This window comes from Drosophila nasuta, chromosome 2L (assembly GCF_023558535.2).
Source record: "Drosophila nasuta strain 15112-1781.00 chromosome 2L, ASM2355853v1, whole genome shotgun sequence".
Taxonomy (NCBI): Eukaryota; Metazoa; Arthropoda; class Insecta; order Diptera; family Drosophilidae; genus Drosophila; species Drosophila nasuta.
The window spans coordinates 10,163,803-10,175,304 of record NC_083455.1 but is presented as its reverse complement, the minus strand read 5'-3'; the positions used below and the strand labels follow the sequence as shown (position 1 = coordinate 10,175,304).

General features: G+C 33.0%; 3 protein-coding genes across 5 annotated transcripts; 2 read left to right on the top strand and 1 right to left on the bottom strand.

Annotated features, from left to right (window-relative positions):
• Window positions 1–92: 92 nt before the first annotated feature.
• Window positions 93–1,783, top strand: LOC132787635 (probable elongation factor 1-delta). Of its 2 annotated transcripts, XM_060794851.1 has the most exons (3): window positions 94–264; window positions 839–916; window positions 1,062–1,783. In XM_060794851.1, the coding sequence occupies exons 1-3, from the start codon at window positions 178–180 to the stop codon at window positions 1,665–1,667; spliced, it is 771 nt and encodes a 256-aa protein (XP_060650834.1). In that variant the 5' UTR covers window positions 94–177; the 3' UTR covers window positions 1,668–1,783. The 2 variants fall into 2 exon arrangements, with proteins under 2 accessions (XP_060650918.1, XP_060650834.1); XM_060794935.1 differs by lacking the exon at window positions 839–916 and having other exon boundaries at window positions 93–264.
• Window positions 1,784–2,434: 651 nt separating this feature from the next.
• Window positions 2,435–6,189, top strand: LOC132787493 (stress-activated protein kinase JNK). The gene is made up of 7 exons (XM_060794600.1): window positions 2,435–2,546; window positions 3,664–3,826; window positions 4,565–4,694; window positions 4,761–4,958; window positions 5,029–5,293; window positions 5,358–5,641; window positions 5,948–6,189. Exons 2-7 carry the CDS (start codon window positions 3,717–3,719, stop codon window positions 6,071–6,073), a joined length of 1,113 nt encoding a protein of 370 aa, XP_060650583.1. The 5' UTR covers window positions 2,435–2,546; window positions 3,664–3,716; the 3' UTR covers window positions 6,074–6,189.
• Window positions 6,190–6,208: 19 nt separating this feature from the next.
• LOC132787201 (alpha-N-acetylgalactosaminidase) lies at window positions 6,209–9,421 on the bottom strand. Of its 2 annotated transcripts, XM_060794162.1 has the most exons (7): window positions 9,310–9,421; window positions 8,777–8,884; window positions 8,496–8,656; window positions 8,267–8,441; window positions 7,779–8,210; window positions 7,358–7,720; window positions 6,209–6,453 (listed from the first exon to the last, which is right to left on the bottom strand). In XM_060794162.1, the coding sequence occupies exons 2-7, from the start codon at window positions 8,795–8,797 to the stop codon at window positions 6,334–6,336; spliced, it is 1,272 nt and encodes a 423-aa protein (XP_060650145.1). In that variant the 5' UTR covers window positions 8,798–8,884; window positions 9,310–9,421; the 3' UTR covers window positions 6,209–6,333. The 2 variants fall into 2 exon arrangements, with proteins under 2 accessions (XP_060650145.1, XP_060650220.1); XM_060794237.1 differs by lacking the exon at window positions 8,777–8,884 and having other exon boundaries at window positions 9,310–9,414.
• Window positions 9,422–11,502: the final 2,081 nt, after the last annotated feature.

Here is an 11,502-nt window from a genome sequence, read left to right as displayed (position 1 = left end):
ATATTAATCTAGAATTCCAGCACATAACTAATGCGATTATTGTAGCTGTGATGTGGCATTAAATATCGATATTCCTTCACATTTTCAAGAAGTGCAACAAGCACCGATATACTTATTCTTGGTGCCGAACGTCTGTGGAGCGGTGTTTTTATATCTCTTTTTTATATATTTTGAAAGATGCGCGTGGAAGCTTTGGAAAAATTCTGGGTGGATAAGGCCCGCTACGATAATGCAGAAAAACTGTACTATGAAAAGTTATCCGACGTAAGTTCTGTGAATTTAGTTTACAAAATTTTCGCACACGTACACATGTTTGTATGTATGTAATTGTGGATTATAAGCATAGATGTATGTATGTATGTACATTCGGCAGTATCTCTGCGAGCACGTTTTCTGTTACCAAGGGTTACAATACCACAATATATAATAAGAAAATTAACCCGGGTTCTGCAAAAGATTGCGATCAATTTGTTTAAAGGTTAAATAACAAGCAACAATATTACGCAAATAACAAAAAATATAGTTTGTTTATATTGAATGAATGTACTCATTGTTTATAACAAGTAGCTAATTTTTTAATTTTCCAAAAATAAAAATGTCCAATAATCCTTACCAACTTTGTAAAAAAAACTAAAATAGCGGCTCAAAGCGATTTCGGCTTTATTTTATTGGGTCATCAAAATTAGAAGTCTTGAAAAATACATATGTATGTACATGTATGTTATACAAAATGTTGTCAAAATAATATATACGCTTACAAATAAATATATGCACCTTCCTTCACTTGCATTGAAATGAAAATAATCTATTTATAAATATTATTTGTTGTAATTTGAAGGTCGCGAAGCCAAATAGCTGCAGTTTAGTAACAGAAATTGCAAAAGCCAGGGAGCACTTACAAAATACTTTGGAAAAGGTGAGATACTCCAACTTATTGTGCTGTAGTTTTTTCTTTGAAATTGTCGGGTCGTATTTTATTTTAGAAAATATTGCTGTTTTTTGTATTCCCAAAACCGAATTGTTCACGTACAATGTAATGTAAAGTTATTTTGCTTTTGCAGATTGATGGCATCAAAGTCGAACCATGCGCGAACACTGAAGTTTTGAGCCGACTTGCAGCTCTGGAAGCGACTACCAAGGAATATCAGGGAATATTCCAGACCATCTTAAGTCGTGTCTCCCAATTAGAGAATCAACTGTCAAGTAACAAAGTCAACTCTACCGCCCCCGTCTCTAATGCTGATGCCAATGCTAAAGTCAGTGCAAAGGCTGATGACGATGATGATGATGTAGACTTGTTCGGCTCAGATAGCGATGAAGAAGATGAAGAGCATGCTCGAATTCGCGAAGAACGCTTGACCAAATATGCCGAGAAGAAGGCAACTAAAACCGCAATTATTGCCAAGTCAAGCATACTGCTAGATGTAAAGCCATGGGACGATGAAATCGATCTAAAGGTTATGGAAGCCGAGATTCGCAAAATTACTCTAGATGGCTTGCTTTGGGGAGCCTCGAAATTTGTGCCGGTTGCCTTTGGTATTCAAAAGGTAGTCATCTCATGCGTTGTGGAGGATGAGAAGGTTTCCATTGATTGGCTTACCGAAGAAATTGAGAAAATTGAAGAGTTAGTGCAGAGCGTTGATATTGCTGCATTTAACAAAATCTAATTTTTAGTTTCAAATGATTTTCAAATTTACGAATGGAGTGTACTAGAATGTGTAAAATAATGCCCAACACGAAAAAATAAAAGGGTTCTTTTTTATATGCGATTGCACGAAAATAATGGTGATTTCCTTTCCTTTTTAGTTTGTTTAAGTTAAATGGTGACTGCATGGATTTAAACAATACAAATATATTTTAAGTTTTGGGTCGAAACCATCGAAATTTACCGCGCAGCCAATATTTTAGTGTTTCAATGTAATCGATAGATTTTCCGATATATTTGATAAATTATATAATCTGTTTTTCTAAAGTGTAGACTTTTTATTTTGGTTCGGTTTGAATGTAATCAAAGAACATGTGATTAGCATCCTTTTTATAATATATAATTCGCGAAGCGGCTGACCTTCCAATTAGGTGGCTCTGATTGGAAACTGCGTGTCCAACTATCGATATATAGTAACACCATTTTACCAACTAGTTTTTAGTATATTTTATAATTGTGGTATTTAAGACAACAAAAGTCCTACTTTTTCTCTTTCTTATGATAAATATCGATTCTTACTCCCAATCTTAGAGGTGGAGAAACATCGAACTTTGTATACAAAGCTTAATACTTTGTTTAAATTTCATTCTAAATAAGAATTATTCAATAAAAATTAATTCATTATAATAATTATAAATTATATGTCTCCAAATTATCTTATTTGTTGCCATAAAAATCGATTTTTACCACATCGATAGTGCCATCGATGTTTTTCCACCTCTAATCCAAATCTTTCGCAACGATTGTGCATACATACAGTTATTTATTATTGATGAACTAAACATATGTACATACATATGTAAAATTGTGTTTTAAATTTATTTTTTTACTGATAATATGCGTAAGTTAACAAAAAATTATATAAATCGCTTTGCATTAAAGTAAACGCATGCCTGAAAAAGTGTATATATTATGCATGTGTTTAACGAGTGTTCGTATATATTTTGTGCGACATTCTTATGTTTGATTCTAATAGACTAAAATATAAAAGTAGAAAAGTATCTACATACATCTGCGCATAAAAAGTGTACGAAATAAAATGATTTGTTAAAGAAAAGATACACACCGACATTTGTGCAGCCTGACAAAAAGTAACCCCGCAAAGTAGAAATTACTTTATCGACATTTGGACACACACATTCAGAGAATGTACATACCGACATTTGTATAGATGTGTGTGGACAATATATTATCTACTAATGTTTAAACAATTTCGGTGATTTTAAATAAATATTTATGTTAATAGGCATGTAATTCCTCTTACATATCAGTTGTAAAATGGATCAATACAATTGAAATGTATGTATGCTATCAGAATATCGATCCACTTTCTGAAACATTTTGATGTACGTGCATTTGCATAGTACAAGTGTGGGTGTGTGTGTTATACAGTAAATTTTTACTAGTTTGTTTGGTGGTCATAAAAATACATATATTAAGTTATGGACTTAAATTATATTTTTGATGAATAAGCATTTATTTGTTAACATTTTGATAAAGTGTAGAAAATGGCAAAAATCAGAAACTTGTTATAAAACTGGTTATTTTCTTGCCAACCACATTTTATCGATTAAAAATTATTCGGCATTTTGCTGCCTTGGGGCCGAGTCCTTTCTTTCTGTCCACCGGCAAAAGTGCCGTATTATGGTCATGCGTCATACCACCAACGAGGGAAGTTTCTTTAGTTCGAAGAAAGATAATTGTTTGTTTACATAATCATGATAATAATACTTTTTGTATGGAACAAAGTTTTAAAGAAATAAAAAAAAATTTAATGAAGAATAAATGTATAAATAAATATAATGTTCTTTTATAAAAAGTAAAGAAAATATAAAATACCAGTAACTGAAATTATAATTAGAAAATTTTGACAAATAACAGCACTAATTAAAAAAAAAATTTAAGATATGTTTTAATTTATATTTGTAATCATGAAACATTTTCTTTTTTGATTTCAGGACGAAATGGTCAATAATTGTCTTTAACGGAAATAAGAATTAAACACTTTAATATGGCCACCCAGCATCATTATACCGTTGAAGTCGGTGATACCAATTTCACAATCCTCAGTCGGTACATTAAGTTAAGGCCAATTGGATCTGGAGCCCAAGGAATCGTTTGGTAAGTCAACATTTCTTATTATCTTTTATAAACATATGAAATTGGGATACAATCATAATTTCTTATTGATTTTTCAAACCCAGCTTTATTTTTGGATTCTTTGAAATATTATATTTCGATTTTAAAACTAGAAATTTAGTAAAATAAAAACTTGTTCAAATTGTCGTTTAGATTAAATTTTAATTTCGTTTAAGAAAAGAGTACAATTTTTAAAATAATTTATTTTGGATTACTAAAATGTATGTACAATCGCACTATATTGATTATAGGAGACGCTGTTGTAATTTTGCAAGTTATAACAAACGTGGTAGAAGTATATAATATAAACATTCATAATTAGGGCATCCAAATAGGTCGATATTGGCATGTCCGTCAGTCCGTAGTCAACTAATTTGCTTCACCATGAACGAATATTTAATTTTCACCGAGTCTAAAATAGTTTTGTTTGTCTTGTTATATTTATCTTATCTTGGTTGTACAATCGATAACATGGCGTTCTGAGGGAGGGTCTTTAAAGAGTCTTATCTAATGATTTTGTTACGAATCAATATATTAATATAAATTGTCACCAAGAAGAAGAATAACTTGGAAAGATTTTGTTTGCAAACACTAGAAAGATTAAAGAATGAGAACAATGATGAGACAGGTTCAATGGACTTTGGGAAGAACTAAATGAATGATTCATGAATGTCTTTGACTACCAAATTTCTGATTTTCTCTAACTCGTTTTCGTTTCAGTGCTGCTTACGATACGATTACTGAACAACACGTCGCAATTAAAAAGTTATCTCGACCATTCCAAAATGTGACGCATGCTAAAAGAGCTTATAGAGAGTTCAAGCTAATGAAACTTGTGAATCACAAGAATGTATGTAACTGATCATATAAGGATGCAAGTTGCATGCAATATCATTGCTATATTTTCCTATTCCAGATTATCGGTTTGCTTAATGCGTTCACGCCTCAGCGCAATTTAGAGGAATTCCAAGATGTTTATCTTGTAATGGAGCTGATGGATGCTAATCTATGCCAAGTGATTCAAATGGATTTGGATCATGATCGAATGTCGTATTTGCTTTATCAAATGCTATGCGGAATCAAGCATTTGCATTCCGCTGGAATTATACATAGAGTAAACTATCAATTTTCTCAAAAGGTTCCAATTTCCCTTAATTGTAATAACACATTATTATTCGTTGTAGGATTTAAAACCTTCCAATATAGTTGTTAAGGCCGACTGTACTCTAAAGATTCTTGATTTTGGACTTGCGCGCACAGCGGGTACAACATTTATGATGACTCCTTACGTGGTTACCAGATACTACAGAGCTCCAGAGGTTATCTTGGGAATGGGCTATACCGAGAATGTGGACATTTGGTCTGTTGGTTGCATTATGGGTGAAATGATTCGCGGTGGTGTACTCTTCCCTGGTACTGATCATATTGATCAGTGGAATAAGATAATTGGTAAATTGAAACAAATCAGTTTAAATTGCGAATCTGAATCACTTATGCTTCATTTGCTTTGCAGAGCAACTGGGTACACCATCGCCAAACTTTATGCAGAGGCTGCAGCCAACTGTACGCAATTATGTTGAAAATCGTCCAAGATACACTGGATATTCGTTCGATAGGCTATTTCCTGATGGCCTGTTTCCTACTGATAATAATCAAAACAGTCGAAGGAAGGCAGCTGAGGCCAGGGATCTACTTAGTAAGATGCTAGTCATTGATCCAGAGCTGCGAATATCCGTGGACAAAGCTTTAAAGCATGAGTACATTAATGTGTGGTACGATGCTGAAGAGGTTGATGCTGTAAGTAAAGCGCAAATCACTTTTCTGAACTACTTTGAACTCTAACAAATACTTTAAATACCTTTTACAATAAGTATAACAATTTAGAACTTCTATGTATATTCGAATAATGTTGATGGAATTCAAATTGTCAGTCCGTTTGGCTTCTAATCAATTCCTGTTTCATTCTTGAATTAGTTACTTACTTAGTTACTTAGTTTGAAAAGGACTCGGTAAAAGGAACCTAAAGGTTCTTTAGTTTATTTTCTAAGGTGTTCGATTACGACCATAATCTCTAATATAAATTCCATGCTTCTCTTTCAACAGCCTGCTCCAGAGCCATATGATCATAGCGTTGATGAAAGGGAGCACACAGTCGAGCAATGGAAGGAGTTAATTTATGAGGAAGTAATGGACTATGAAGCACACAATACAAGTAATATTACCCGGTAGGACAAGAAGTATTCCTTAATAAGTCAATAGCTTATCAACAATACAACAATTTTATTAAAAAATATATAGTAATCACAACTACAAATAATAATAAACATAAAGTTTAATGTATCAAATGCTTTATTACTCAACATGGATCTGTCTCCTCTTTATATCAGTCATTTAAATAGGGCAAATATCACGTTAACTGGCGTTAAAGTGTTTTTATTTGTTTATTATTCAAACGCAACAATACATTTACATTAAGTTTGTTAGAAATGTTACACATTTTTAAGGTATTGGGTTTCAGCTTTCAACATAACAACGCCAGACGGATTCACCTTCACCTTGATTTTAGTATGCGGATATAATATTCCATAGTCAACGTTTTCGTATAGATCCTGAAATGATAAGAGTAGAAGTAAATATAATATTTTGTTTATATAAATAAAAAAATGCAAGCAACATTAATATCGTATTTATGACTTGCTATTAAATCAAAAAGTTTTAGTAAGGTAAATATGTGATTAAGTATTATCAAAAACAAATGTCCTGGCATTAATAAAATACTCTAATAAAGTAAGTATGTGAGTAAGTATTATAAAAAACAAATGTTCTGGCTAAATATACCGATCTGCGTCAAAAATAACATAAGGTCATCTAAGAACCAAAAACTTGTAATTTTTTGGTCAGAAGAAGTTGAAATTCACAAATTTCATTCTAACTTTAGAACTTCAAGGACGATTTGGATGTCCTTTGGCAGGATGATAGTACTCACCAGGAAGTTTTATTCGACACATGATTTGCAAGGATCAGACAGGATATGCTCGAGATATTCGTTATTTTCGGTATATAAAAAAGTCCTTGTAACTTTGCTGTTTGCAGGACGTTCGTCCTTTTTAATATGCCAATCAGTTTGTATTGATTAGACCTATCCTTGTATAAAAGGACATTCCGATTGTCCTTGAAATGACCGAGATACGGCCGATCTCGGTCAATTTTAACAATTTTTCTTTAAAAAATTGAGTTTAATTTTTTAAGAATATCTCGCGAATTCTTGAATGCCAATTGATAATGTTAATCTTTGTGATTACAAAAATGTATATCCTTGCCATATCCTTCAAGATTTGACCAAGCTATGGCCAAAACACGAATGTCCTTTTTCGAAAATAAGTTATATTTTAACCATATTGTATCGCATTTTCAAGGGACAAATGTTGCTAAGATCACAAGGATCAACTCTATTGATCGACATCAAGCATGCTTTATATACTACATATATTATTCCTTTTTATTGTAACTTACCTCAACTCTGTATCCCGAAGAGTTTATCAATCCCAACTCCTTCAATGTCACAGAGATATCGGAAGGAGTTCCATCCGTTCTCCGATTGATGAATGCAATTGCATAGGAGTAATATATTTGATAAACTGGACTGATGGGCTTTGACCAAATTTCGATGCCTTTGTGCTTGTAGATTCTGCGTCCTTGAATTCCCAATGGATCTTGATCGACAGCAATTATTTTTCGATTCAGCAAAATATCCTTAAATTCAGGACGAATTGTTCTCAGATCGACAGACATTAAAAGCGGCGCTGCGAGAATTGCCCACACAGCAAATTGGGTTTTTGCCTGTTCGTAGCTGAGCCCAAAATTTCCAATTATCAACTGTAATAAAGCAAGGATATAAAAATCCAAAGTCATCATTTATCGAAGATACTCATACCATATCAGGATCGTTCCAGTGACCAGGACCCGCATTAGGCGCAATTATATCCTGATTATTGCCATAGTAGTCGATAATATTCTCAACCGACGCCCAAGAGTCCTGAATGTCATCATAGTTCCTCCATAGATTGCAGTGACTTTGAATGGCTGAGAAGTTGGGCTGAATACCCGCATAGATCTGATAAACAGGCCAGCTGCAGGAATAAACCATGGGTTTCCCTGTGCTATTCAGATACCGGCCGAATTCCGAATAACCCCGATCCATATCATAGGGTTGAGCATAGCATCCATCCAACTTTACATAGTCGACATTCCAAGCAGCGAACTGATGTGCATCCGATTCCTCGTAGCCAATAATTCCTGGATAACCTGCACACGTATAGTTACCGTAATCCTCGTATATTCCGAACTTTAGTCCACGGGCATGTATCTAAAGATAATGCAAGGATGACTAAGGATTATAACTGATTCATTCCTATTGCTTACATAATCGGACAGCGCCTTCATGCCGTTCGGAAATCGTTTGTGATCAGACAGCAACTGTCCTGCAGGACCTCGATGCTTTTCCAGCCAACAATCATCGATATTAACATATTCATAGCCAGCCGAAGCGTATCCTTCGGAAACCAGCAAATCAGCCATGACTTGAAAGAGCCTTTCACTATGCCAAATATGATGATTTAATAAATGATGAACTTTAATTTAATCGATATACCTTATACAATTGTAGGGATCATTTGTGCAGTCGGTGTTGCAGCGAAAACGCTCCCAGGACAACCAGCCCATGGGAGGAGTCCTTGCCAAGCCATTTTCTAGGCAGTAACAAACTGCACTAAGGCTGCTTATAAGATAGATATATATAATCTGATTCAACATCTGTAAAAAGCAAACACAATCATGAAAACATCTAGTACTCTGGTAAGATACTCTTAAGATACTCTTAATAAATTTGTTTACCAGATCGTCTACTTTAAGCTTTACTCACTACATACTTACCTCTGAGTTTATTGCATGCATTATCTTTGAAATATCCTCTGATACTTGTTAATGGGTTTAATTAACAACATGGTTGCAGCATGCGAAATGAATAGCTAAACATACTCACTGCAATCAGAAGAAAGCACTTTGTCTTAATAAATAATTAGCACAGTTTGTTAGTAGAGAAAATCACTATAATTAGTTGGGAAGTTAGTCAACCATATTTCGAAAATGATTACATAACTTAAACACACACGAATTGCATAACCAAATATAATAAACCACTTTCCAGTTAGCTGAAGTTGTTTTTGAAGCTTTTCTTGAAAAATAATATTAGATCTTATCTATTTATAATAGTTTAAGCATTATATAAATCGAATAACATTAATTTTATATAATTTTCTTTGTTGCATGCACAAAGCATACACACACACACACATGCAAACATTTGTATAATTTTTCTGCCTTTAATTTCCGCATTATTCTTGGATTTTCACTTTCATTCTTGGTTATATTCTCATTAGGGGTCTTAGATCCCTTTTTATTCTCACCTGAAATACCAAAAATTGTCGAGTTTTATAAGCAATTCGTTAGGATCGCATTTGCACAAAATGTTAATTGGATTATGTGGAGTGTAATGTACTGTACAAATAAGAGATTTATTTGGTCTAATTATAAGAGTGCACGTCACAATCTAAGTAAATACCAAACAAATGCTCCACCTCAGCAATCACAACTCTACACAATTTGTTTAATTTATTCAAGACCAAGAAATGCTAATTCTAAATGGGTCTGCGTGACTGCGAGATACCCTATAATTTTTTTTTAAATCTGAGATATGTAAATTTATAAGATTGACTCTTTATTAAATTCATCACTAATTTTAAATTGAAATATCGTTTGGCATTGTTTAATTTACAACTAAAATTATAGGCTTTGAAAGTCTTACAACAATAATCCGAAAAGATCCATTACCAAGCTTAACATAAAACCCAAGTGGATAGTTTATGGTAAGTAAGCTTATTCGCTTCAAGGCCGAAAAGGGAAAAACAGGTCTTCGAATTTAATGTGAAAGGTCCGACGGTGTCAAAGACCTGAAACTTTAATGACCAGCTCTACAAGTTTCTCATACGTCAAAATATTCATAAATTTGGGCAAAAGTTCAAAAGAATGAAACGCTTTCATTCATCGCTGTAATAAAAAGGCAAATAAAAAATAAACGATTGGAGTTGAACTTACCAGGTTTTAACAACTTCATAGCAATAAGACTCGTATTACTCTTAATTCATTAATATTTTATTTAGTCTTTTTCCATTTCTCATTTTCATTTTCATATTCATGTTGAATTTTCTTGTTGTTTCAGTTTGCAATCGTTTTAAGTGTGAGTGTTGTTTCTGTTGCTCTTGTGGTTGCTGTTAATGTAATGTTAATGTTACTGTTACTGTTACTGTTAATGTTGTGTATTGTATTTCATTGTATATTTAATTTATAATTAATTAATAAATTTAATTATTCATAGATTTGTAAGTATACAAACATAAACATAGCCGTACATCGTTTTAAACATATTCTTTTTTTTGTTTTGTCTTGTTTTGTTTCATGTAAATTCAATTGAAGGTGCTTTTTCTTACATTTTACATTTACACATTGTACATACATTTTATTTGAAATATATAAGTGAGAACACTCGACTGTGAGATACCCTGTACCCAGTTCTGAGATACCCTATACCCTCTCATTCCCTATGCTTTCCATTGATTAAAATAACTTTTAAAATGCCTTTACCTATCTCTTCAAATTGTACTTGAATTTTGATTTAATCTTTTTCGATTAGCGTAGGTTAAGCAAGGGAAATATCTTCAGCATCCATAGAAGAGGAGAATTCAGATTACTATGATACCCTTGCAGCTACGATGGGCACAGGGTATTCGATTAGTTATTTAATTAATTACTTATACACATTTTGTTGGTGTAAACAAATGTGTCGTAATTCAAGTGATTACTTGTGTTTGGTATAATTGTTCTCTCCCTCTCCGATTACATTGAGTGTGAATGAGTGCGTTAGGGTGTCTGTGATAGAGAGGGGGTGTGTCTCCCATACATAAAAATACAATACATAGCAAAACGGGTAGACTTACACAAAACATGTCTCAAATATGCACAATATTATTATTATTTAATTCGTATTCCGAACAGTGAGTGGACAACAACACAATATAACATTTATTTTGTAACATTGTACGAGTAAGGTTTAACCATATTTTTCATCGACTCCTCCAACCCGAAAATAACAAAGGACAAACAATATTAAATAATAATAATGATGTGTTTGACAAATAACTTAAAAAGTCTGTTAGTACTTAGAGAATATGAGTAATTGTATTTGAACTGATCTTACTTCCGTCGAAAACTAACCTATCGAGACTCAGTTAACTAGGCGTTATCTGAACGCGTCTAACTACATTACGCTTATTACATACTTTATCCTCGAAAACCCCATTAAACTCGACTGTTCGCATTATCAATTTTTCATTGTTCATTTCGTCGTACCTCATCTTTTTCTTTGTCTTTTTTTTAACACAGCCAATCAACAAGACTTTCTATCCATCCAGCTTTTTCCATGTAAGAGACAATATACAGGATCGCCTAAAATGAACTACAACTGAAATAAGAAATACTACAAAAGTGACCGATTCGAAATTAACGTTCATTTCGATCGCAAAATACTTAAAACTTTTATCGGT

What these genes read in the sequence shown, in the direction of transcription:
- LOC132787635 (XM_060794851.1), top strand. Translation starts at nt 178, where the DNA reads ATGCGCGTGGAAGCTTTGGAAAAATTCTGGGTGGATAAGGCCCGCTAC. An exon ending in ACTATGAAAAGTTATCCGAC is followed by an intron (nt 265 to 838) that starts GTAAGTTCTGTG and finishes TGTAATTTGAAG; the next exon opens with GTCGCGAAGCCAAATAGCTG. An exon ending in TACAAAATACTTTGGAAAAG is followed by an intron (nt 917 to 1,061) that starts GTGAGATACTCC and finishes TTGCTTTTGCAG; the next exon opens with ATTGATGGCATCAAAGTCGA.
- LOC132787201 (XM_060794162.1), bottom strand. Translation starts at nt 8,797, where the DNA reads ATGCATGCAATAAACTCAGAG. An exon ending in TGCATGCAATAAACTCAGAG is followed by an intron (nt 8,657 to 8,776) that starts GTAAGTATGTAG and finishes TGCTTTTTACAG; the next exon opens with ATGTTGAATCAGATTATATA. An exon ending in GATCCCTACAATTGTATAAG is followed by an intron (nt 8,442 to 8,495) that starts GTATATCGATTA and finishes TATTTGGCATAG; the next exon opens with TGAAAGGCTCTTTCAAGTCA.
- LOC132787493 (XM_060794600.1), top strand. Translation starts at nt 3,717, where the DNA reads ATGGCCACCCAGCATCATTATACCGTTGAAGTCGGTGATACCAATTTC. An exon ending in AACTTGTGAATCACAAGAAT is followed by an intron (nt 4,695 to 4,760) that starts GTATGTAACTGA and finishes TTCCTATTCCAG; the next exon opens with ATTATCGGTTTGCTTAATGC. An exon ending in TCAGTGGAATAAGATAATTG is followed by an intron (nt 5,294 to 5,357) that starts GTAAATTGAAAC and finishes TTTGCTTTGCAG; the next exon opens with AGCAACTGGGTACACCATCG.